The sequence below is a fragment of the Takifugu flavidus genome, chromosome 10 (assembly GCF_003711565.1).
Source record: "Takifugu flavidus isolate HTHZ2018 chromosome 10, ASM371156v2, whole genome shotgun sequence".
Taxonomy (NCBI): domain Eukaryota; kingdom Metazoa; phylum Chordata; class Actinopteri; order Tetraodontiformes; family Tetraodontidae; genus Takifugu; species Takifugu flavidus.
In genome coordinates this window covers 2947227-2972500 of record NC_079529.1, presented here as the reverse complement: position 1 = coordinate 2972500, position 25274 = coordinate 2947227, and the positions used below count along the sequence as shown (strand labels likewise).

At 45.8% G+C, this 25274-nt stretch overlaps 2 protein-coding genes across 2 annotated transcripts in view; both read right to left on the bottom strand.

Moving 5' to 3' along the window:
- The window catches only part of itga8 (integrin, alpha 8), a 29841-nt gene extending 22204 nt beyond the window's left edge, over window positions 1-7637 (bottom strand). The window contains exons 1-7 of the mRNA XM_057046492.1: window positions 6986-7637; window positions 6614-6744; window positions 4482-4582; window positions 4285-4408; window positions 2263-2324; window positions 1856-1901; window positions 150-275 (exon numbers count right to left, since the gene is read on the bottom strand). Coding sequence (XP_056902472.1) covers window positions 150-275; window positions 1856-1901; window positions 2263-2324; window positions 4285-4408; window positions 4482-4582; window positions 6614-6744; window positions 6986-7182 — 787 coding nt within the window. The 5' untranslated portion in view covers window positions 7183-7637. The remainder of the gene's footprint in view (window positions 1-149; window positions 276-1855; window positions 1902-2262; window positions 2325-4284; window positions 4409-4481; window positions 4583-6613; window positions 6745-6985) is intronic.
- Window positions 7638-8829: 1192 nt separating this feature from the next.
- Window positions 8830-25224, bottom strand: mindy3 (MINDY lysine 48 deubiquitinase 3). Its single transcript, XM_057046499.1, has 16 exons — window positions 25081-25224; window positions 24342-24637; window positions 24025-24104; window positions 23755-23815; window positions 23454-23666; window positions 23227-23278; window positions 22849-22963; window positions 22607-22680; window positions 22412-22491; window positions 22115-22185; window positions 20776-20856; window positions 14523-14595; window positions 12727-12799; window positions 11301-11388; window positions 10670-10741; window positions 8830-9939 (listed from the first exon to the last, which is right to left on the bottom strand). Exons 2-16 carry the CDS (start codon window positions 24433-24435, stop codon window positions 9790-9792), a joined length of 1377 nt encoding a protein of 458 aa, XP_056902479.1. The 5' UTR covers window positions 24436-24637; window positions 25081-25224; the 3' UTR covers window positions 8830-9789.
- Between the last annotated feature and the right edge of the window lie 50 nt (window positions 25225-25274).

Genomic DNA, 25274 nt, shown 5'->3' with positions numbered 1-25274 from the left:
TAAACACAGTTAAACGCTCCGCCATCTTTCAATGGTCATCAAGTGAATGACTATTGTCATAAATAACCGTAATCATGGATTTGGAGAAAACCGAGCGGTCCGAACAGATCAGCTCGTGCTGACCTGTGCACGTGTGTGTGTTTACTCACCGAGATAACTGTCGTCGTGCGTGTCCTCAGCAGCCCTGGTGTGTTTCTCCTCTGGAACTCGTCTCAGCACCGCTTTCAAAGAGTATCCGTTCAGTATCTGGGCTACTCCTGCCGTCATCACCTGACCTGCAGACAGGAACCCGGGTGAGTGAGCAGCACCGTGTTGGCTGACCTGCTTTGGGTTCAGACCCAGCTGGGAGCCCAGCTGCCCTTTGGCTGCAGGAACCTGCTGGAGCCGAGCAGCTCTGATGGATGCTCAGAGCGGACTGCACATCAAAAACCCTCCCGGAGGAACGTTCAAGCGCGTCGGTGGCCCCCCAGAACAGTGATGCAACAATGTTTTATAACCCTTAGAGAATATGGCTATGGCACACACACACACACACACACACACACACACACACACACACACACACCACACACACACACACACACACACACACACACACGCCTTTGCTGTTGAAGAGGTCAAGCAAACAAATGATTTTATCTTTGGCCGTCTTCAACCGTCCGTAAATCAACCTTAATATCCGTGTGTATGTAGCGTGTGATGTGTGTCTGTCCCCTTAACCCTCACATTAAAACTTCATCCCCCAGAATAACATCTCACCGTATCAACTCATTAAACATCTGGCAGCATCATCACGAGCCCTTAACACCAAATCATAAGTCACTGCAGCGAATGTGAAATGTCCTTTGCACCCTGAGATATCAACACTGTAAAAGTTCTATTTTTTTGCTGTGAGGACTTTAGAGAATCACATACTAAAGGCCATTAAATCCAGGCTGAGTGCTTTTATAAACATTCAGACAAAGTGTTTTAACTAGAAGCAGCCAGCCTGCCAGGCTGAGGCCAGTCCATTAAAGCTCTGACTATTGCCGTTTGGTGCTGCCCCATTCATTATTCACCACCTATAATATCAGTGAGGATATTGATTGGTGACCATATACAAAACGTTTGCGTAGGTTCGCTCAGTTTTGCTCCATTTTGCTGCTTTTATTTTTAGGTCAGTTGATCGGTGAGCTGCTCCAGCTGCAGAGCTCCTCCAAACACGCGCGGCGTGCGGATACCCCCCACACCTGGCGCTGGGGGAGTATTGCTGCACGTCGACAGCGTGAACTCTGACACTCTCTCGCTGCGTCGACACCTTTGAACACGCTTGAGCTCTCTGCTCACAGTGACTTCAGCAGAGAAAAAGATCCATCTTTCTGCTTCTTTGTCTTCATTTTCTCTGTCTCCTTAACAGTCCTTTATCACCACTGCTGTCCTCCCCTTTAAATTCTCCTTCACCTTTAAACCTTCCTTCTTAACTCGGTATCCTTGAGCCTCCTCCTCCTCCTCTCTCCTCAGAGCTTTTCCAATTCCCTCTGTGTATGATCACATGGAAAAGGGGCAGTTCCTGCACACTCCATTACCCCCCGATCAGCTCATTACAGAGCCCAAACACCCACTTCCTGTTCACCGACAGAGTGGCAAGGAGTCGGATGGTAAGAGGATGGGGGGAAGTTAAGGAAAGAACATATTATTTTTTTCCCCTGCCTGAAAAAAGTCCTGTGACCAAAATCCAGATTTTTCAACCGCCTCCCTGAGCTAGCGTGTTTGCGTGGTTTGTTATGACTGTTAAACTCATCTTGGTCTTCTCTAAGCACCTTCCAGCCTATGAAATCACTGGAATCCAATACAGGCGCACTGATTTTGGGGTTACCTTGCCAGTAGAAGCTTCCAGGACCTCCTACCACCAGTGTTCCTTCCTGGAAATGTAAAAAAAAACACACAATTCCAGGTCAGCTGTGCGTGTGCACACATATGCCTCCTGCTGTCATGCCTGTTGACATCCAGTGGACAATGACAGCTTCCTGTACAGGAGGGTAGAGTTGGTTTATAAGACAGAGGTCACAGGGCACCTTTACAATACAGTGAAAGAATGCATGTGTAAGCGTGTGTGTGGGGTATTGTGTTCGGAGGTGATGGGCCACTCCGGGGCCACTCCGGGGCCCCTCTGGGGACGCACTCTCATCTTCCCTGGGCTCGTAAATCTCCAAATGGAGCCTCGGTGTTTGTCCTCTGACAGGGACGAAATATGCGCCAGAGGTGACGAATAGAGACCCTCACCTTAGTGAAATCCACACTGAAGCCAGCCTGGCAGAACCCCTGTCCCTCTGGGTCCGGGTCGTCTAAAAACACACACGCACGGTTTCAATGAAGGGGAATAACAGCACGGCCACACAAACGCAGAACCCCCCCTTCCTTAACTTGTGAAAACACAGATACAAATAAGGTGTGTTTCTGCTTAGGACGCACCAAGCCGTGCGTGAACATGTACAACGTAGAAATCGTTCCCACTTTCGGAGGCACCCCGAGGTGGAGTTTAATGACGCATGACAACACATGCACTTATAAACAAAGTGGGGGCTACAAGTCGGGTTGGACTGGTGCGAGATGGATGCGGAGGTGACCTCAAAAATCTGCAGCGAAGATGTGAAGCAACACCGTTACACCCCCACCCCACGTCACCCCACGGATGACGTGGGGTGGGGCGGACAGAACTGGGCGAGCACCTCCCTCGCTGCTGTGGCCTCCTTTAAAGCTCTGTCCACTGGACTTTCCGTCTCCATGTTTAATTAAATATCTCACAGTGAACTCTCACTTGAGATTCAAACTCACATTGACATTAAGCTGACGTCACACTCGTTCCTCCGGGAACCAAGAGATAAAGTGTGGGGAGTCCCAGGGGTCAATTTTAGGTCCAACTCTTAAGCTTTACATGCTTCCTCTTGGCGGGTCATCATCAGGAGGTACGGGATCAGCTGTCATAGCAACGCTGATGCTACACAACCACGCCATGTGTGTCCTGATGACAGTGACGAGCGATGCCCCGTTTTACTACATTTTAGGGGATCAAGTCACGGATAAACAGAGGTTTTGGTCGGTGGTCCTGAAAGGCTGAGAGAGAACGTTTTACCAAAACTACCGGACCCAAAACCATCTCAGTTCATATTCATCCCTCATGCTCTTTAGGATTGATTTTAATGTTCTCTTATTTCTTTGTAAATGTCTTTTGACTTACGTGACCTACTTTTACTCCTTCAACCCTCATGGACCCTGAGGTAGTCTGGCGCTGGTCTTTTAACCGTACCACAAGTCGGTTCTAAAACCCACGGGGAGGCGGCGTTCAGTCATCATGGCCCCTGATTGTGGAACAGCCTGCTGGAGAACCTCAGGGCCCCAGAGACTGCTGATGTTTTTTTTTTTTTTTTTAAAGAAGCTTGATTCATCTTAAAGTGACGTGTTAAATTCAGGTGTAAATTCCTTACATACTTTTAACCTTCAATGTTTTTAGAAATGACTTTACTTTACTGTCTTAGTCTGTCGGTTCTTAAACTTCATACCCTTTTTCTTTTTGAAATTTCGTTTTTCTTTTAGCTCCAGCGTTTCCTCGGGCTGGGACTTGTCTCTGGTCCACCGGTGGGGGTGGTGCCGTCCCGTGGACGGCTCCGGTCTGGTCGCTTTGTGCCTCGATGTGGAACTTGCTATCTGCCCAGGCCGGGGTGATCTCTGTTGGGCCGCTCCCTGGGATCATGGACCACCACCTCTCTCAGTGTGGTCCCCCAAAGGGAGCGTCTTCCCTGTCTCAGGCCTCGTTACCCAATCATGCCTCTTGAGTGACAGTTACGATAAGTGTGGGGGTGAGTGTGTGGATCTGTGTGTGTGTATGTGTGTGAATGTGTATGTGACTATATGCATATATGTGGGGGGAGGGAGGGGGGAGTTTTATTGTTTTTCTTTATTGTTTTTACCTTCTGTGAGGCACTTTGTGCTTCAAGTCTGAAAAGTGCCAGATTGATTGAGTGACTGATTGATCATCAGGTGGGTCTATAAGCCTGAATTGCTCTGAACATCTGCAGATTCCAGCGATTTGGTTGAAGCTAATAACATCTGCGCGGCCCCGACGGTCACCGGTGCGTTACTATTTAAACTTCATGCCAAATTATGACACATGAGACCGACGGGAGATTTACAGAAGGATATTAAAAAAAAAAAAGTCTTTTAGTGTTCTGGATAATTTGACAGCAGAGAGAGCAAAGAATAACAAAGATGGGGAGGTTTGGCCGGCAGTAGAAAGACGTGACTCACTGGTCCTGCAGGGCGAGTACTCGGCGTAGGCGCTGAAGTTCTGGACAGCCACATAACAGGTCCCCACCGGGTCCTTTTCCCCACTCAGCTTCACCGTCCGCCAGTGGTAGAGAGGAGCGCATGCCTGCGAAAGGAAAAGGGGAATAAATGGATCCGTGTGACGGAGTTTGGGGGGGGTCATATCAGCTTCTACCCACCACCACTTTTCCTTTGTGCGTCCTGACCGACGCCCCAAACCACTGGTGGGACTTGAACTCCAGAGGCTCCCTGGTGCCGTTCAGCTTCATCATTCTGTTATCTGGGGAGAAGCAGAGATGAAAGGAGAAAAATCAGAGAAAGAGGAAGAGGGAGACGAGCGGTTGTCATGTGGACCCGGAGCTGTTGCACGTGTGAATAGAAACCGTTTGTCCCAGGATGAGCAACAGCCAACAGTTGAGGACTTAAAAAAAGGCCAATAACAAACATCAAAACAGCATTTGCCCACCAGAAACACACATTTGTCAGGACCCTGGAGGCTTCCTGTCAACACGCACACACACACACACACACACACACACACACACACACACACACACACACCACACACACACACACGCGCGCACACACACACACACACACACACATTGTGAGTGGTTCCCAGTTGACTCACAATGAAGTGTCAGATTTGGTGTGAATATGTGTGAATGTGTGTGTGTTTCTGTTTTGGACCTGTGCCAGCTTTATTAAAGACCAGGTGTGTCTCTTTATGGCTGCAGAGACCCTCCACTCTAAACACCTTCCTTTAACACACACAAACAGGCACACGGGCACTAAATGAATAGGTTCAAGCTCGTCTGCGGGGCTTTTTTTCTCTGTCACTTAATCCTGGCCGTACTTTCATCTTCTCTGAGGGAGAATTGTTACTGGAGTTAACTGAATCTTAATCTATTTCTGAATGTATATTTCCCTGAATTAACATTTACAGGACCAAAGCGCCATTTTATGATCATCATAGTTGTAATAACTCATCATGGGTGGAAATGCGTTGGGTCTAAAGGTTGGGGACCAAAGCTCGTGAATTCAGGGGGACCATTTTAAATCCAAGAACAGGTTTGGAAAATGTGGGTGGGGTTGACCAATGAAAAAATAAAGAACACCGCCCGTCCGTGTGTAGTTGTTATTCTGACCCCACAGCCGTTGACACGCGTGATGGAAGACAGGAGCGAGCAAAGGGCGAGATTGCCGCTCCTTTCTTCTCCTTCCCGTGATCCGCCATCCTCTCTGAATTTTGGAACTAACGTGTGCTTTGACCTTACCGACCCCCACTTTTATACAGTGGCATACACCTGCTTAACGTCACTGACGCGCACACACACACGCACACACATCCTGGCTGCTGTTGCCAGTCCTCTTTTACGCACCAACTCTTTTTTTGCGAACAAATACACAAACATTCACAAAATTGTTCCCTGAAACATTAAATTTTCCCCCAAAGACCAAACTTCATGCTAAAACAAACCCCCTCTGAGAAAAAGGGTCTGTAATTAGCTTAAAGGAGAGCAAAGGAAATCTCACTTTGGGGCTTTACCATCACCAGCATGGAGCCCGAGTTTATGTGAGACAGCGTCATCTTAGGCTAGCTTAAGTTAGCCATCAGCTGTTTCATGCATCAGACTCTTCATTTCCTGGACACATGCTTCAATTTGTGCTTTTATTATATCCAGATTTATGGAAGAAAGAGTAAAACACTTTAGAGTACAGCTCTCAGGCTTGTATGTTTTTGTTGGAAAGATGTGGCATGTGTGAGGAGAACATGTGCTTTACACTGAATGGGACCCGTCTCGTTCATTCACCCCAGAATCTGCAATTGCAGCCCTCCTTCCCTCCACATCTGCCCGTCCAGTGTTAAAAATATTCTCATTCAGATTAATTGCAAGATTAATCATCACATCAAGTGGCAGATGCTGCTTCTTTAGGAGGTAAAGAGAGAGAGAGTGAGTTGAGGGAGGGGAGACGGGGCTACATTTTTAAGATCTAATAAAAAGCAGACCTCACCCAATTTACTTCTAAAGGGGAACTAAATTCCCATGTGCATACGGTTTGCACCCCCCCTCCACCCTCTCGGTCCGAGCATCTCGCCAGCACCGCTGTGACCTCTCGTATCTCAAAGATTTGCACCAGAGACAGAAGCTAGAGCCTTCAGTGATATGGGAACCTTCATCAACGCTGTAGGCCACCTCAGAAGAAGCTGATCAGAGTTTCATGCAACACTGCCACACACACACGCACACACACACAGACACACACACACACACACACTGGTGATGCGGTGGTTTTGAGGAATACTCACTTGAGTTGTCAAAGGGGATCTGTCTGCAGCTGTCAGGGAGACCGGGCCAGGGGCAGTAATACACGGCACCAGCCTCCACAATGCCCGGCTGAGAGGTGTTTGCCTTGGGAGCCCCCACCAAGACACTGATTCTGGTGAGGGGGGAAACGAAGAACCAGATAACAAAAGTGCGCGCAAAAGGATCACGCAAACTCTAGACTCAATCACACATCTCTCTCTCTCTTTTCTCACAATTGTTTTTAAAATGCAACATGTGTTCTTAAAGATGTAAAAATGAGTAATTTCTTTGCATTTTTATTCAAGTTGCTTTTAGACAGATATTAACAAACTTAATGGAAACCCTGGAAGCCTGAGGCTGATGCTGCCACTCACGTGTTCCGGTCCGTAGACGCTTGATAAAAGTCTACAGAATAACCGAAATAACTTCCATCTGGTCCCCTGTAACGCGTGGGATGCTCCGCGTAAATGTTAAAACTCCAGACTCCGTTTGGCGCCGTCCAAAACACCGACAACAGAGCGAGAATAAACATCCCAGCGGAGGAAACGCAGTCCCACACACAACGCTCCATCCCCAAAGAACAACCAGCTGCGCACTATTTCACCCAAAATGAGAGGGAACACAACGAGAGAGAGAGAAAGAGGGGGAGACAGAGAGAGAGAGAGAGAGAGAGGGGGGGGGGGGGGGGGGGGTGCAGGTGATGTAGGCTTGTCCAGAGTTAAGTCCCCCAGCTGTCACTGGATCTCTGCGCTCCGCGGTTCTTTCCCCCCGAAAACGGCCTCTCGGTACCCCGAATCCAACCAGGTCAGTCCAGACTACAAGACCGCGCCTCTGTCTTCTGCACAAAACTTTACCCCCTGTACAGACACACACGCACAGACATCACAAGGCACACAGACCACATCTGAGGGGAGCTGCTCCCGCGCGTCATCGCTCCTTTTATGGCACACGGGGGATTTGAACAACCTTCTTAAATGAATCGCAGCCCAAGATCGTAAATGAAATCCCTTCGCACTCGGTCCAGAGTACAGCTCAAGCGTCTTCCGTAATTAATAATTACTCCAGAAGCTTCATTATGATGGCGGCTTCTAACCGAACCCCCCGGAGCTGTCTAAGCCAGCGACCTCGCTGTTCCTCTCAACCTGCTCAGCCCTCAGCCGATATCTGGTCCTTATACATAAAAGAATATTGTATTTAAAAGCCGTTAAAAACTGGGGAAAGAGGAGCCCAGAACACAACAGAGACCGCCAGAGCGCACCGTTACGCACCGAAGTACCGCAATGAAAGCGACTTGAGACTAATTGCCAATCCTTTTTAACTAACCATTGTCCGACAAATGGAGCTTTAGGTGCACGTTGGTGATTACGGTTAACTTTAGATCCAGCATCTGGATGAGGTAAAGTCGCTGTGGAGCAACAATCAGCGCGGAGTGTTTCCTGTCAGCGGAGTTGATAAGAACCAGCTGAGAAGATAAAAACTCTTTTGAGAATTCTGAACGCTCAGATAGAGACGACACAGCCTGCGCTACCATCAATATGTGCGTGTTTTCGTCATCATTTGATCTAAATCCCGGTTCCTGAATCAGTGAAAGAAAGCCCGTGACTTTCGTTCGTCTCCCCACAAGCCAAGATTGTGCGCGCATGAGCTACGGAGCTGGTCTGGGAGTTCTCAGCGGGTTCTGAACAAATCTAAGATGATCGGAGGAAAAACACGAGCGCACGAAATGTGATGTGTCCCACTTAGTGGAGGCAGGAGATGAGGCTGATGAAGCGAGATAGTAGGAAGATGAATTATGGATGCGCGTTTTTACGCACTTGGATCGATCCTCCACACCGTATCCACGAAATTGTCTCAGATATTGTGATTTCGAGGTCGTATGAAGCGTTCCGTGGTCTGGATTCAATATTCCACCTGCACATCAGCCATCTTTTACACTTGATGCTCCCCCATTCTCTCTTGCTATTACCTACAAATAAGCAGCCAGATTAGAGCCACATCCTTTTCCCATTAGATAAATCCATTAGATACACAACATCAGGACCACATCTGTACACACTTAGTGAATTAAGAAATGTAAGTGGGGGCGCTACACAAAGAGTTTTCTACTAGACTTATTAAATATTTCCATTATGGAAGGATGAATGAACAAAGAGTTGGAGCACAGTTCAGTGTCGAGAAGGTCGGGAAGATCAGAGAACATCCACACCACGGCAAGGTCTTCGAACAAAAAAGTGTTTATTTCAGAAACTTTCAGTGGCAATAAATACACAAGCACTTGTCTAGTCGCCTCCATGTGGTGCACGGAGCATGCACATGATACACCGTTTCTAAAGATGGACAATGTGACTGCTCCCCGCGGGTGAAATCAGACCGCCACCGTCTCCCTGGGGTGGTTCGGGCGGCGCTGGTCAAACTAAAAGCTCTCCTCCAAAACTAAAAATAAAAGGTTCCTTCAAGTGTTTTAATTTAATGAGAGTTCAGTGCCATGGAAACAGAGAGAGGGCGAGACGTGACAGCTGAGCTTTAAGGAGCATTTGATGATGGCGAGGATCTACCTCGTGGACCCAGACTGGGAGGACGTGGGGACATGTCCACCGTTCTGAACGTCAGTGGTGCCCAGACAAGGCACCGAAACCAACTTCAACATGATGAAAACACTGAAGTTATTTAGCACTCTGTGCTTGGTCCCTTTACGCTGTAAACACTGAGAGTGTGTGTGTGTGTCTTGTCTTGTACGAAAAGCTTTGGTAGGTTTCTCCTTCAACACTCAGTTGTATTTCACAGCTGTACGTGCCAGTCAGAACGTAACCTGGTGACTGATCCGAACCAAACCGCCGTCTGCTGTAGCAGCAGCGCCGTTGCGGAAAGAGTACCGTGTAAACAAACAGTTGCTTGTATTTGTATCACCTTCCCGCACGGTTACAAGCCGCGGTGATGAGACGACGACCTCGATACAGGTGGGGTTTCATGAGGAATGTGTGATAAGGACGGGGGGGGGGGTTCGTTTAGCCCACGAGTGCGTGGGCGCGACTGGTTTTTCTGTCAACTGTACATGTGTCGGCCTTCATGAGCTGTCCTTCCAGGGTCAGCGTGCAGGGGGGGGGGGTGCCAGACAGAAGGTGTGTGCGTGTGTGTGGAGCAGAAGTGGCCCGTCCACATGGCCCAGAATGTGTCGGTGCTAGTTCAGCGACGGGGAGCGATCGGTGGACCAGAGCAGCTCGATGTACGGCCACTTGGTCTGGAGGCAGCGCTTGACCGGAGTGTCGTCTGTGCGAACCATCGGGTCCTCGAAGCCTAGCACCAGAGCTGTGCCTTCCACGTACTCCACCTGAAAACACACACACACACACACACACTGGCGTCAGTGCTTAGCGCTGTTGTCGATCGATCGCCTCTCATCCCGAGAGGTCAGAGGTCAGACTGGCGGGCCGGTCGCATGGTTACAGCCGACGCTCATGCTGAACCACCCACGCAGGCACACACCTATACCAGCTGCTGAGGACGCCGTTCTGTGCATCTGGTATCCTCATTATGGGTTTTGAGGATGGATCTGTCATTACAGCCTCATGTGTGGGTCGCTGCCCTTCCCATACCTGCACAATGTATGCCTTTTTTACTTTTCCGCTGGGATACTTGAGATGTCACTCGTGGATTTTCAGTTGGCCGTGTAGGAAAAAAGGCAGACTAGACGGAGTTGACAGATATCCCTGCAGAACTTTTTTTTTGCAGAGCCACTAATTACGTCCACTGACAATCATCTATCAATATCAGTCTGCTTAATGGCCCCGTCTTTGCCCATTTATCAAGGCTGGGCGGCTAAAAGTGCCCTTTGTGTTGAGATGTCCTGGATAAATAGGAAGCTAAGTCAGGACTTTTGGATGGATGGACAGACTATTAGGGCTCTCTATAGCTACCGTTTATTCTGGAGAAGCCTGCTGCGGCCACGGCTGCCACAGTGTGTACGCGCGTGTAAATGATTAGGGATTTTATGGAAGTCTAGAACTCAATAGGGAACCATCGCATGCTATAACAGCCCCCAAAATGAGAAAGTGTTTCACCCGCTCGTTGTGGTTGGACTGTTTAAGACCGTTGTAGTGGTAGACGGGAAGCGAGTCTGGGATTCCTGAATCCTGAAAAACAGGCAGAGAGATGAGTGAAAAAACATACTGGCTGCAAAAATGTTCTCACAGAGATGAGAGAAAATCCCGACCCTTCAAATCAACCCGTGTCTTAACGTTAAAGCCCTGGTCTTAAACGAATGACTGTTCATATTTGTCAACTGAAACAGGACAACAATGACACTGACAATCAGCCGAAACACTTCCCCTGACTCCGACCTGAAGGTGTGGACCGCTAATGTTCCGTCTGAGAGTGTGTCCAGGGTGAAACTCTAACCCTTACCCTGATCCCACGTGTGCCTGAGTGGGTGTGTGTGCGAGTGTGTGCGAGTGTGTCCAGTTTTGGCTAATGGTAGCCTAATTTCTTTGCGGCTCGGGGGCCATTCCACCGCCAGGTCCCTGAAGCCCTGATCACTTTAACACAGCTTCTTTCTATCTCTCCCCTCTTCTGCTCTGCCTCATATAAAGAACCTTAACTGCTTTTTCAAAGCTTCTCTGTGATGCTCCAGATGCACGTACGCAGGACACATGCGCGAGCGCAAGATATATGGCAATTTGTCATGTGACCTACTTGATCAGGAAAAAACTCCAACAAGAATGGTCCCAGTAGAATTATGCCTAAACTCTCTGGATCCAGTTTGCTTTTCACCAGGTTCACGCTGGGATAAAAACAAGAAAAGGAAAATATGTATTAGAAAAATGAGCCGAACAAACCAAAACTACTGACATCTGATGTCATAAAAACAATTTTTTTGTTTAAATTCTCTGGATCATTTTTGTAGATCACGCAATGTGGAGTGAGAGTGTGTTTTGGGGAGTGCACGGGTACTGTGGATCAACTAAATATATCTCTTACCAGACATTCCTATGTATTAGATCAGTGCTGTCATTATTGCACTATGATAAAAGATCCAGTCAGATTGTCCTTTTAAGGCTGTGGATAGAAGCAACGCTGTTTATACTGAGACATGCGGGAAAAGCCATGAGTCTTTCTACATCTGGTGAATTTCCGAAGAGACGTGCGCCACCACAGCAGGCGGAGCAGAGCGTGACCGTCACCGAGCAACCACCTGGAGCCATTGAAGCCTGAGCTGTAGCAGGCACGGCGCCTTCTAGCCAGCATTCACAGCATTGTCGAGGGAAACTATAGATGTGGCTCTATAAAGAGCTCAGTTTTAACAACAAGGTGATGATGATGATGGAGACCGAAGAATCACTGGTTTGCTGTACGGCGATGCTGTAGTCACGGTGATGTCATCAATGGGACTACGCTTGTATGTAATTCATGTTTAAGTTGGTGTTCTAACGCAGTCAGGTGATGGTTTTGGTCTGGACTGTTGCATGTATGCAACAACCATCTATATGCTGCAGAGCATTTGTGCAGAAGAAATAACATAACACAAAAAATTCATAAATGCTCAGAACTGTCACACAGAACCGGCTGAGCTGATGATTAGTTCATGTGATAATTATATATAGACCGTCCAGTAATTCACCCAAAACCAAATATGAAAAAATCTCATTATCTCCCCACATTCAGCATTTTTTAGGTATTTGGGGGTAAAAAAAGCGGGACCTCGTTTACACTGAAACTCCTAATCCAGATTAGTGTTTTGGTATATGGGGAGAGTGATCCATCTGAGGGTCTGCAGAACGGATCAGTGGTTCTGTTCCTTCACCAGGCCGCTGGTTGCAGTGCGAGGGCTTACTGGTTCACACAGCAGAACGTGCTTCTGTTAGAAGCGGCTCTTTAAAGCATTTCCTCGCCTGCTCTTTCTTCCTGCCGTTAATGATCTCTCCCCGCGCCTCCGCCGCTCAGCTTTTATGGTGGGTTCTAGCGGGGTCTTACGTTAGAGCGGCCTTGCAGTGAAACCTGAGCAAGGGGCTGCTGACCTGGTGTGGCCATGACACATTGGAGGAGTTACAACTTTAGAAGCTCTGCAGGTGCCCCCCACACACACACACGCACACACACACAACCTTGAACATGCACTTACTACTCAGGCTCTGAGACAAGGTCAAGGGCTTTCATTACATCCTCCAGTAGAGACTCTGGGATGAAGCCATTATCTGAAAGGAGCAAGGGAAGGAAAAGAATAGTGGTAAATTTGGATGCATCGCCAGACCCTATTGGAAACGTTGAATACTGTATGAAAAAGGCCACACATATGGTAACATAACTAAAACCCGCACGCCTTCGCCTACAGCTTGTCCTTTCTATCTGACCTACATTCCACGGCTGTGATGACTGCCTTACCTGCAAAAAGAGGCTTTAAATGCTCACATGTGTGTTCACCAGGAAGAAAATGTGTGTCCAGGCTTTTGCCTTCTCTCCACTTAAACATGGGTATGCGAGTCTGTGTGGCTAATGTTTAGACGCATACGAGGGGAAATAAAACTGTTGTGAGCGGCGAGGGCGGCGCTTCTTTCCAGGCGTCTGAATTCTGTCTTATCAGCACCAGATGTCAACCTCTCTCTGAATGACACCTGGGAATGTGACAGTGAGGAGAGACGCCCACAGAATCCACAAGGACAATTCACAGTATTAGAAAGAATAATATTAGAGTGTGGCTTGCCGGCTGTCTGGCTGTCACTTAAGTGTGTGTGTGAATGCGTCTGGCGCCTGTTTTCCACAACACAGGGAGCTAATTTGACTGTGCACAGCGCACGGACAGATTTATGGCCCTTATACGCAGCGCTCGACTGCTCCTGGTTACAGCATGTGCAGATCTATACACTTCACAGTGCAAATGTGTCATCCAGAGGCTGTCCCCCTCCTGACTGATGAAGCCAGCTGTGGATCCCACAGAGGTTTTTGTAGAGAAGAGGTGAGGAGAAATCACAGCTAGGATAAACAGCCAAAACTAGGATTTCCATGTTTGAGTTTCAAGAAGTGAAGTGATGTCACGCAACAGAGACACGTCTACTGATCGGTAGAATGTTCTTTAGGAGATATTTGTTATGGCAACAGGCAAAACCACGTCATTTGGGAAATAGGACAACATCCATATGGAAGTGCGGGAGATACTTCGCTAAATGTTGTTGCAACAGATCTGAGTTTGTAATGTTCACAGGCTCGTGTTTTATGTGACTCCTATCTCCTCATTCTTGCTTCACAATGTAAGAGACTGTGGCAGATGTTACCACTAAATACGGAATATTTATTCCCTTCCATGTCTCTTAGACCCCCATGAACATGCAAACATCCTGAACTTTCACAAGGTTAAAAAAAAAAAGTGAGATCATGGAATTTTTGTTCACTGAATCGTCGTTCTTCTTTAACTTTCTATGTCTACTGTCTCTTTCTGTCCTCCGCTTTACCCCAGCCTCCTAGAAGTGACAAGAGGGAAGGCAGGAGTGCAAAGGAGAGGGTAGAAGCAGGATTGGTTGACTCAGCTGTGAGATGCTGATCTTATGAACCAAAACAACAACACTGGAGATGAGCGCTGAGATACAGTCTGTTGTGCTGCCAGCAGAAGATAATAATCCAGACGAGAAACAAGAAAGAAGCAGTAAAGAGGTCGCAGGAGGTCAGAGCTGCATCTGCTTTACCAGGAAGAAAGAACGGGAAAGGCATCACAGCTAGCGTGCTCTGGGTGTGCACTACTATTGGGATACAATTACAAACTAATTAAAGAACATCTGTGTGCCAGTTTTTTCATTTTGATGTGTACTAATGAGCAAATATGGCAATAAAAACATGTGTGTGGGGGGTGAACAGTGGAAAGTCTGAATCACTGGCAAAACAACAATAATGAGCACATCATATATAATATACACAAATGTTCATTACCTTCAGGATCAAATGACTGGAAGACCCTCCTCGCCTGTTCTGTCGGAGATTCTGGACCTACCAGGCACATGTCCTAATGAGGGAGAGGCCCGGCAAGAAGAAACAGAAGGGAGAGGTAAATGAAGTGAGACACAGGAGGAGAAATCGAAGGAATACGGTAATTAACATCTTGATTTACTTACAGCTAACAGGCTGATTGTCTGTGACACGCTTTAGCAGCACTAATTTGTAACACACTGCGGTGAAGATATGCAGCCTCTACAGTGCCGCCCACAGCAGCCATGTGTGGTGCACGGCTAATGGAGGCTTAACATGTACTGTATGTTGGTGAGGGAGATACAGGCAAATTACAGAGTCCATCGTGTTACTGGCTCATCTGCTGATAACGTTCCCAATTTTATTGTAAGAAGGAAAAGTCTGTCTGCCTGAAACAAAAGGCTCTCTGGATATCTGAGGGTGTGTTATCCTGACGTGGGCAAACATGTCAGACTTAGACTGTCATCCATGGTTTTAGGACCACAGTGGTGAGCTAAGATTGAGCCAAATTGCATTTTTGGGTGGACTGTTCCTGTAAAAGCCAATATGTGAGACCTGTATGTCTTTCTACTGAAGGGAACTATATATAAGTCAATGTTCGGCTAACATGCCTTTGTCCAGGTGGTGGACGGGTTTACTGGAAAAATATATACGTGAACAAAAGTTCCAAAAATGAAGCACAGACAATATTCAGAGGCTTCTCGCTGTTCCTCAATATGAGAAAGGGAGAGAATCTGTTTTTGAGGACCAAGCGCTGGACGAAAAATGTTTTCAGAGAGCAAATTAGGTCCACTCATCTCCTTTAGCTGGCCTTTATTAAAGCTTAAGCCTCAGATCTCTCCGGGCTGCTACGGCCTTCATGGTCCGCTTATTACCCTCGTCGGGGCTTCTTTATGGAGGGAGGGAAAGGGGTGAGGGTTAAGGGAGGTCTGGGGAACAACTCAAGCAGAGATGTCTCCCAGCTGCCAACTCTTCTGATGCAAAGGAAAACAGGCAGGGGCGCTGTACTCTTGCAGAAAGTCCTGATGTCTTACCATCACCGACAGTAGATTTGTCATTAGCTGGACGTGTCTGTAGCTCACTTACAGAGTTGCTCATGGGTCACTGTGCTGTCCCGGGGGGAACAAAGCTCGACTCCTCAGTGGGTGGACAGAGTCTCAAGAAAAACTCACTAAATGTGGGATGTACAGTAAAGTATGTGGCTTGAAAGATGAACCCTTAAGGACCGGCACTTCAAATTTAAAAACAGTGTTTTTGACCTTTGCAAACACATATTTTCCCCCCCAAGTGTTGAGAAGTTTAAATCAATCCTCGAGGACTACACAGTCCCATGGCTGGAAGGCCTTCGGTTTTGTCAACTGCTGCGTGCTTGAGGCAGTTTATCATCTCTCTGAATGTAACGGACACATTCTGTGTAAATCACATGAGAGGATACAAAGACTGTACTGGGACACAAACACTCTGGAGTCTTCATCAACACCCAAACTAAACATACAATTATTTCCAGTCTATACATGCCAACATTGGCTAATGAGGAGGGAAAAAAACATGAGTCATGTGAGCACAAGATCATGCACATGCACATAATGGCACAGAAAATTACGTTGAGAGTGTGTGTGGTGTGTGTGTGATGACAGGTTTGGCTCAGTCTTTGATCTGTGTTTTATTAGAGGCCTGAGGAAGATGCTGCTGAGTTGGAAAACATGTCATGGAGCTAACAAACTCCACAGGGAAGGAGTGTGTGTGTCTGTGAGCGCGCGCATGTTTTCGTGCTGCACGGCTCACAGTGTGTGTCTGTGAGAGAGAGGAGCTTTACAATAATTAGAGCGTCTGCTGCCAACATTTTCATGCTGGAGAGCAAACGGCTACTCCTTTCTATTAATCTGCATAAATATTCATGCTAACACAGAGATACAGCACGCTGATGCGAGCTAATGCTGATGCCAGATCCTTTCTAAATATGCTTTATTAAATCAAGGACCACATTCCAATCCCCACAGTCTGATCTTAACAGTGCAACAACATACTAAGTTGCACAGGAACAAAGCAAGAACAACACACACACACACACACGCAGACACACACCACCCCGGGGAACTGGATACACAAAGTAATACAGAACATTTGGTCTGAGAGAAAACAGAAAACATTTGAGATTAGGCATGTCTTGTTCAAGAGCCAGATTTCACAAAAGGCTAGTCCAGTCTAAACACGAGTGCTTGTGCACGTCTGTCTTTTCAGTTAACTCAAACTACTGACACTTCTCGTGTTGCACAAGTGAAAATCCAAGTGGCTTCACAAGCATTTCCCATCCTAGGACCAGATTCCCTGCATCGTGCCCTCCTACGGTAGAGAAATGACCAAACTTGGCCAATACGAATATGACATTTTTGACCTCCCTCTAAAAATAAAATTATCTTTTGCCATCTGCACTTTTGTTGCTCTGAGCGCTCGAGACTTTGTGGCTCTCTTGGACTGACAACTCATCTCCTGTGGGCCATTTTCCTTACTCACCCTCTTTACCTGCCTTTTCCCGTGCTAAGTAGGCTCTCTGCTTTTGCAGCATTTCCTGCCTTCCCACCCTTGACTACTTCTCCCGCTCTCCATACTGCCTTTCATTCTTTATCTCATCAGACAGGTAGGTACTTTAGGAGGAACAGGTAGACAAAGTAGTTTCCTAGAGTTACTCTTTCTCTGCCTCTGGACTAGCTAAAGGGCTATTGTATATGCTGAGAGTCTCCGAGTGGCCACAGAGTGCACCAAAGAGATCGTTTTTCCCGTAAACAAAGCGGAGGTCTCGGACAGTGCCTCCTCCCTTGTTGCTAGCAGACATAGGCAACATCAGTCTATGACAGGCCCAGAAGAAGCCTGTAGGGGGGGGGTGTCCGGGCACGAGGGCTTGTTCTACAGAGGCAGTGCATGCTTGTATTGTCTGCACTGTTTTGTTAACCTCCACTAACCTGTGCCCTGCATAATGGCAAAAGCTGGAAACAAAAGCAGACCTTTCTTTCTTTTTGAAAAGGAATGTGGGCAGCATCGACTGAAGCGCCTCTGCGTGTATCCCAGGCTCCACAAACAGAACAAAGTCGTGATTTATGCTGCTGTCACTAGATACCAAAGGATAATACTCTATACAGTGCAAGGATGGGTCCTGTAACAGAAAATGACACACGGGGGAATAGGAAGAATAATGCATCACACCCACATACGTTCACACGTCCAATTACAGCAGCCATTAATCTGAGCTGACAGATTATTAATGAACGCTAACAGACACCACTTTGTTACTGTTCCAAGTCTTCTCGTATCAAATGAACACAAAAGTTGTCTTTATATTACAGGTTTAGGGTGAGTGGTTTGCTTACAGAGGCAACAATATTAGTGATATATATTAATGTAGGATGCTGTTTAGAATATCCACGATAACAGAATGTGAATGTGATTAGCAGAATGTCCAAATATACATTCCCCTTTTTTCATTCAGCAGTTATTTATCTGGGTCATATTTTACATTTTATGGTGTAGTAAATACATCAGATGGAGTGAGATGTCAGGCCAATGAAACTCTCTCCTTCCCTGCAGTTGTAAATTACACCAATGGTGGATTCTGGATTTAAAAAAAAGTTTGAATCATCTCTCTGGTTTTTCAAGTTCACCGTTGACCACCTTTTTAGACAAAATAGCTGGAAACATTTCTTCACTTTTTGATGAAAAATAGGTCATACATAATTGCTACTTTTGTAATAACTATTCAAAGCAGTATAGCGTTGCACCTTCAGGAGCTGTCTGCTAAAACACTATGCTTTAAAATCCAGGTCCATAAGCTTCCTTGATGGACATTTTACATGTGTGCAGACAGAGGGTCTTATGGGACACGGCTCTCCGTGACAGCTGCTCCTGCTCCCAGTAAATCACTGACCCAAAGCATGCCTACTGTACACATCCACGCACAAAAACATACATGCAAGTCCCCCGAGGGGCAGAAGCAAGCCTGTGAACCTCATCACTCAGTGAGGAGACTTAAGAGTGATGAGAAATGTCACAGGAGGATCGCCCTCCTCTTCCTCTTTCCTGAGTGACCGCTCCAACACTCTTTAAAATGCATCCTTCCTTTCCATTTCCATTTCCCTTTTTCTCTTCCCATGGGGGATAAACAATCTCAAGAGGTAACATAAGGTGTGCTGGGGAATTCTTTTCCAGGGCAACTGATCTACTGTACACTGGAGTGGATAGCCACTTCAAAGAGGGGAGAGGGGAAAGGAAGGAAGAAAGAATCCTTTTTAAAAAACATATTGCATGATATGTCTCATCCATCATCCCATCCTTCTTCTCTCTGGCTGTCTTTCTTCCCTTCTCTTCTTTCTTTGGCATCTCAGAAGCCCTTGTCCGAGACAGATCCCATGACATGTCATTATACACCCTTAGCCTCTTTCTCACATGAATATACACATTAGCACAACAGCGGACAGGGAGCCAGTGTGTGTTCAAGGATCAGACATGGTGGAAAGGCCTTTGTTTGGGCAGATTAGATAAAAAAAGCATTAATGCTATTAAGCTGATGGCCTGAAAACCACAGCCGTGCACTGACGGCGACCCGGGGGAAATACACACCCGTCCCCGAAGGCAGACTGAAGGAGCTGCTGACACATCAGAGCCAAGGATCGGGTTCAGCTTTTGTGGAGATGGCTCCATATCAAGAGCTAATGGCTACATAACCAGGTAGTGTGTATTTTTGTCTAACGAACCCTGGGAATTCTCACTGTACCTCAAATTAGAGCTCAACACCGACTGGCAGTCAAGGAGAACAGAGTGAAGCCAGTGAGGGCGGCCTTATTCTACCTCCAGGCCATTAGCATGGGCTCAGAAAGGAGAGACAGCATTACTGTAACATGGAGCGCATATGCCTGCATCCATACATCCATGTGTGTTCACACGACAAATGGACCCAGATGGGAACTCTGGAATCACAGTCCCCACAGGAAGCCATCTACCTGAAGCCACATACACACATTACCAATGCTAATCACGCCGGGTTTTCTGGAGTGTGTGCGAAAGGAAGACTGCATGCATGTGTGTCAATGTTTGCCAGTGCAGAGGGATCTGTAGCAATCGGTAAGTCATCAGATGACTTAAAGCCATGGCTGATCTAGGCAACATGATACTTCGCCTGCAGTGTTCGAGCTTAATGCATGTAACGTAGCTTTTAATCAATGGCGTATTAAGGATGAGGCACTATGCTGAAGATGATTAACCCGATTTTTTTATGTCAATGGTTCTGAATGCGCAACAGCGTGGAGAATTGATTTGCCACATCCAAATCTGGCAGCTTAAGCTCAGAGGCCACAGCGGCGTATTAGGTTACACGTTTAACGAAAGAATTGATAAGTATGCCTGTCTGAATACAACGCGAGCCAGCACATGTAAACCAGCATCCAGGATTTAATGAGAGGATTTCAGTGCACAGACTATGACGTGATGAAATTATCAGCCGACTACAACAACAATAGCGTTTGCTGTGGCCGTGCAGTAAAGCCAGTAACCTTTACTTTTCTCTTTCAACATCCATTTGTTGACATTTAGCTGAATTTGTCACATGCGTCCCCAAACGTATTATTTCCCTTGTGGGGCACGTCTAATTTGCTTTTGTCGAGGTGCAGTGGGAACACAAACACGATGATGCTGGCCGAGCCCTTCCGTGATTTATTTCCCGAACTTTGTAAAACAACCTAAAATAAGCTTTTGAGAAAAGGAGCCCAAAGGGGGAAAAAATGGGCCCTGACAGCGAAGGTCTCCAGATGCAAACTGTAGACGAACAAACTCGTTTACGAGTGTCCAGCTACGGCACATCAAACTCGTATATTATGGAGCGAGCGCAGTTTTGTTTATCTGACCACAGACAGTTTGGAAAACTTGTCTGTCTGCATGTTCCTCTTGAGATGGAGAATTTATCCCCCTTAATGTTCTGATAGGTGAAAGCCAAGAAAGAAGAATAACCATATACAGTATGACTCTCCATCTCTCATTTTTTCCCTCCCTTCTCAATCTCCCGCTCTTTTTTTAGCCATAACGACAGCTGAGCAGTGCTATAATTACTCTTTTGTGCTCATTCCATATTGTAGTTTTTCGTGCCTGCAGAGGCTCAGCAGACCATGTGACATTAGGTATGTATGTGTGAGTGACATGCGTGTTTGGAAAGGGAAAAGTCTGCTGAACTTGCCTTGGTGAAAAACACAGAGAGGTGCGTTTCACTGCCAAGAATCCAAATAGGGAACTTTGGAGATTTTAGGAACGACCCAACCTGGAACACAAACAGTGAGGAAATGCATCAAAATGTTTGGCATTAAACAACACGTTATTACGGACCACAGAGGAAGGAGAAATGGTGGCTTCGTTTTAGTTTTAGCTGCATTCTGTCAGAATAACAATCACCAGTATAATTATAAGAAGATTTAATCCTTAAAGTTGGCTACTTTGACAACCATCTACTTGCTTAAGATAGTTGCTTCTGCTTGTTCATACCCCAGCTTCATATTTTGGAGGTTCTACTGGTTGTGATAAACAGTGATGGATAATACTTGCTACCCAAATGTGTCTAAATCTTCCTAAAACTGTTTTGCGATCTATTGTTTGAGAACATAATTTTTTACTTGTGCCAGAAAAGTGAAAGGGGCAGTTGCAATAGATGGCTTATTGTGATTTTTCTTTGTAAACACATATTTTCTCATTGGAGCTCTGGCTGTGGTGGTTTTCACATGCCCCGCGTCCTAAAGTCAAGAAAAACCTCAAGCATTTGCGTTTATTTGTCTTCCTGGTTTCCTTGTTTCTCACTCTGCACAGTGATTGTTCTACATTAAAAACAAGCAACACCTTGTGTTTGTATGCTTATGACCTTCATTCAAATGGCTAATGTCCATTGACAAACATCCTGTCTTGACTTACATTCAGTGTTTTTCTAGGGTCTGATCACGTAGCAAAAAACGTTAAAAAACGACTGTTTTTGGAATGAAATTGACATTGACAAACCATACAGCTTTAGCTAATCTTACAAAAGAAAGAATAACTGAGTTAACACTGAGTAACAGTCTTACGAGGAAATGGGCACGATGACTGATGGCTCCATTCCGGTCTACCTCTCTAATTTTTCTCATAATTATAACAGCAAAGGGAAGAATTACTGAAGGTTTGAGGAAAGAAGAAAAGGTTGAATCAAATCCACGTGTGTAAATAAATCTTCCACCTGCCACCCATGTAAATGGATTATTTGCTTTAATTAAAGCGTGTTCACTTAATTCTACACTACATTTTTGTCAGTGGGTGTGTCACTTATTTCTTGTGCCTCCTGCCTCTGATGCAGACAAGGACATAAAGCAGATACCATCCATATGACTCTGCTTGCCTTGCAGTGCTATTAGCCATCTGAACTAATCTTTTTTTAAACACCTAAAATCTTAGGAATCTCAAACCTCATGCAATTTAATCACCACAGTTAAGGAAAAGTAAACGTAAGTTTTCCTTTCACCTTTTTGCGTGCCGTACGAACAGTTAAGCTTGGTTACCTTGCAGTAGCGTAGCGATTCCATGAGAGTGAGGAAGCCAACAGATGCCTGTTTGTGAATGCCATGCAGTTCTATAAGACAGGAAAATGATGCCAAACGTGCGTTAAATTGGTTCCTTTTGGACTTTTCTATGGGAGGTAAGTATAATTACAGAAGAATCCATGTATTGTTTACAACTGTCCTAGTGCAAAAAAGCCACAGGGCTGTCAGTCCTTTGAGGGTGGTTTATGAACATGTGTCTTTTGTATGCATATATCACATATGTGTGCATTTGCTGTAACGTTATGGCAGCCTTACTCATGCCAGAGCACTCTCTGTCACCATCCCACACATTGGAAACAGCATGGCCAGTTACGAGGAGGTTTACCAAACTCTGGCTGAAGACAGAGACAATAAATGAGACAACTGTAATGCTGTAATACTCAAGAGTGAATTATAGCCAATTACTATCCCGCATCCGATAAAAGAGAAGAGAGGCAGAGGTGTTTGTACCTGCCATGACCATGTACAGGGTCTATGAGGGGTTCCATGGTGTCTTGGATCTCGTTTCTAATATTCTCTATTCCCTGTGGAAAGAAATCCCCAAAAATGACAGTTTTCAAACTACAACTGCAAGACAATAAGGTATAAATCATCAAGATCTAAATTTACACATCACTAGACTAAACAACTATGACAGAGTTGACACACTGGCTCCATAATGTGGATTAAAGATCTCACTTGAACTGTTTTACCTTGGTGAGAATAACAGAGTAGAGGAAAAGCAAGACACCACAGCACCCCCTCCAGGCGTGGTAGAGAGACAACACCTCTTCTTTCAGCTCCGACACTGACATTACAGTCCGTTTGCTGCAGGACAACAAACCCAATGTTGATTCATCAAAAAAGAAAGAGATCGAGCCCAATTAACTTCAAATTGTTCTACTTAATACAAACAAGCGACAGTACGTAAGTCACTGGGGGATTGTTTTCATAGTATAATATCCCTGTGTGATTTATCAAATACTATGCCTTCTATCACTACGTTTGTATAAGAGCACCATAAGCAAACAGCTGAAAAGAACACAATATTGAGAATAAGATGAAACAGAATAATATCAAGTGGCACTTACTGCAGAACACTGTGAAATCGCTCAAAGTCAAGGTCTTTGGCAGCCAAAGCATCTAGGCATGAAAACCCCCCCACAAATATATTATTACAACTGAGCATGAATCAGAAATAAAACTGTAAAACATAAATAATGAAAATGAAAAGTTATATGTTAGGAATGAACAGTAAAATACATTCACATTCTTTCCAAGTAGGGAGACGGGAGAATGTGGTAAATTTAGGACTCACTGGGCTGCTGCTCCTGCGGTGGCTGGCTGCTCTCCGGCGCAGGCATGTCCTGTGTTTGTGACTGTGACTCTGTCTGTGACTTTGTATGCACACTAGCATGTGGGCTCTGGCCTTTGGCCCAGGTCACCAAGCAGAACCCTGTGGTTGGGCTGGCACAGGCAGACTCCAATATTTCATTCAAGGTGGAACATAGTTCGGTTTTCTGTTCCTCCTCTAACAGACGCAATCATAGAGAAAGCACACATTATCAACCACAGTGAGATTTTGTTGCGGGGAGGCGCATGTCTGGTTTATGCCCTACCTGTCATCTGTCTCCAGTTGGAACTTTCTCTGTTGAAGAGTACGTTCTTTAAGAAGAATGCCTGCAGAGAACCACAAACTAAGTCTCAAACAGAAATTCTCTTGTACTGGATGGAAGCTGCATATTGAAATATTCACAATCAAATTTGCATTAAAGCACAATGGCTTGGATAAATTCCGAGTGTTCATTTTGTCATCATGTTTAGACTTAAAGACTTAAGGTGCCAGTTAAGACCAGGCACATACAACGTCGCCTAAAATGTTACTATACCTGGACAGGTGCGATGACAGCACAGGGTCCTCCTTCAAACTGCTCCAGCGCTGTGTGCTCATTCTCACTAAAAACAAATCCTTTGCCATAAAGTAAAAAACAAACAAGCAACCGGTCAATAAAATGAGCACAATGACCAAAACCACAGCATATTTGTTCCCATTAGCCAGTGCATGAAACACACTGCATTTGAGCATTAGGTATTATCTTAGTATTTGTAAATAAAAGATGTAATAAACTGTTCCAGCCTGTGCCAAATTAAAACCCAAAATATCCCCAAATGTCCTGACAGCCATAATAAACCAACACATAATTACCTTGGGTCCATCTACGGAAGATGGAAGCAGACACTCCTCCACTGGATGGTCTCCCCCAAACCAGATCCAGCACCTCTTTATTCAACTCTGACATGGCAGGTTTTTAACGGCGGTCCTCGTTAGTTTAACAGCCACAGGACAGCTCGTTCGAGGCCAACTCTTTCGGACAGTCCTCTTCTGTGGACACGTCGAGCCTGTGGCATTGGCCACACGGTCTCCGTGTTTGAATATACAGTCTGGCTCCACTGGAAGGCAGCAAGCTAGCAGGATGGATTGACATCAGCAGATCGCCAAACCTGCAACATATTCACAGCGTAACTTATCCAAACTAGCTGCATGAAAAATTCAGTTCATTATTCAAGTACCTTACACACACAAAATTGACTCTCAGACGGCTATATATGCACATGTATACGTGTGTGTGTGAGTGTAAACAAGATGCTACATCGCAAAATAGATTTGTGGAGGGAAAAAAAAGGCCTAAATGTTCTGCCGTTTGGCAAATATCTATGTTATGATTGCGTTATGAACTGGTTATCAAAGAGCTAGCAGGGGCAGTAGCGGGTTTAACCAGCTGAATTGACTTGGTCTTGTCAGCAGTTAGCATTAGCTTAACAGCTAGCCGCTAATCTTTCACTGCTTTGTCATTCAATTACTTCTCTCTCCGCAAAGACGCCGACGGCCGCGACACGACTTCGCGCCGTTTTTGATGCGTTTAAACACAGTTGCGCACATTTACCTTCACAGACCGTCAAATAATGTGAATTCGTGAGGCTTAGATTTCCAGATAGCGAATCCACTATCACCAACGCCTCTGTCATTCCGTTTATTTACAAGAGATTATAAAAAAAAAAAAAAATGGCGTAAATTTGACGTGATCGACCATTGGTGGAAATGGAGAAATAGACAACGACGTCAAGGGGTCCGGCCTCA

Coding starts and splice junctions, on each gene's coding strand:
- mindy3 (XM_057046499.1), bottom strand. CDS start 24,435: ATGTCAGAGTTGAATAAAGAGGTGCTGGATCTGGTTTGGGGGAGACCA. Junction 22,681..22,848: donor ACTCTGTTATTCTCACCAAG/GTAAAACAGTTC, acceptor TTCTTTCCACAG/GGAATAGAGAATATTAGAAA. Junction 12,800..14,522: donor CCAGTCATTTGATCCTGAAG/GTAATGAACATT, acceptor TGCTCCTTTCAG/ATAATGGCTTCATCCCAGAG.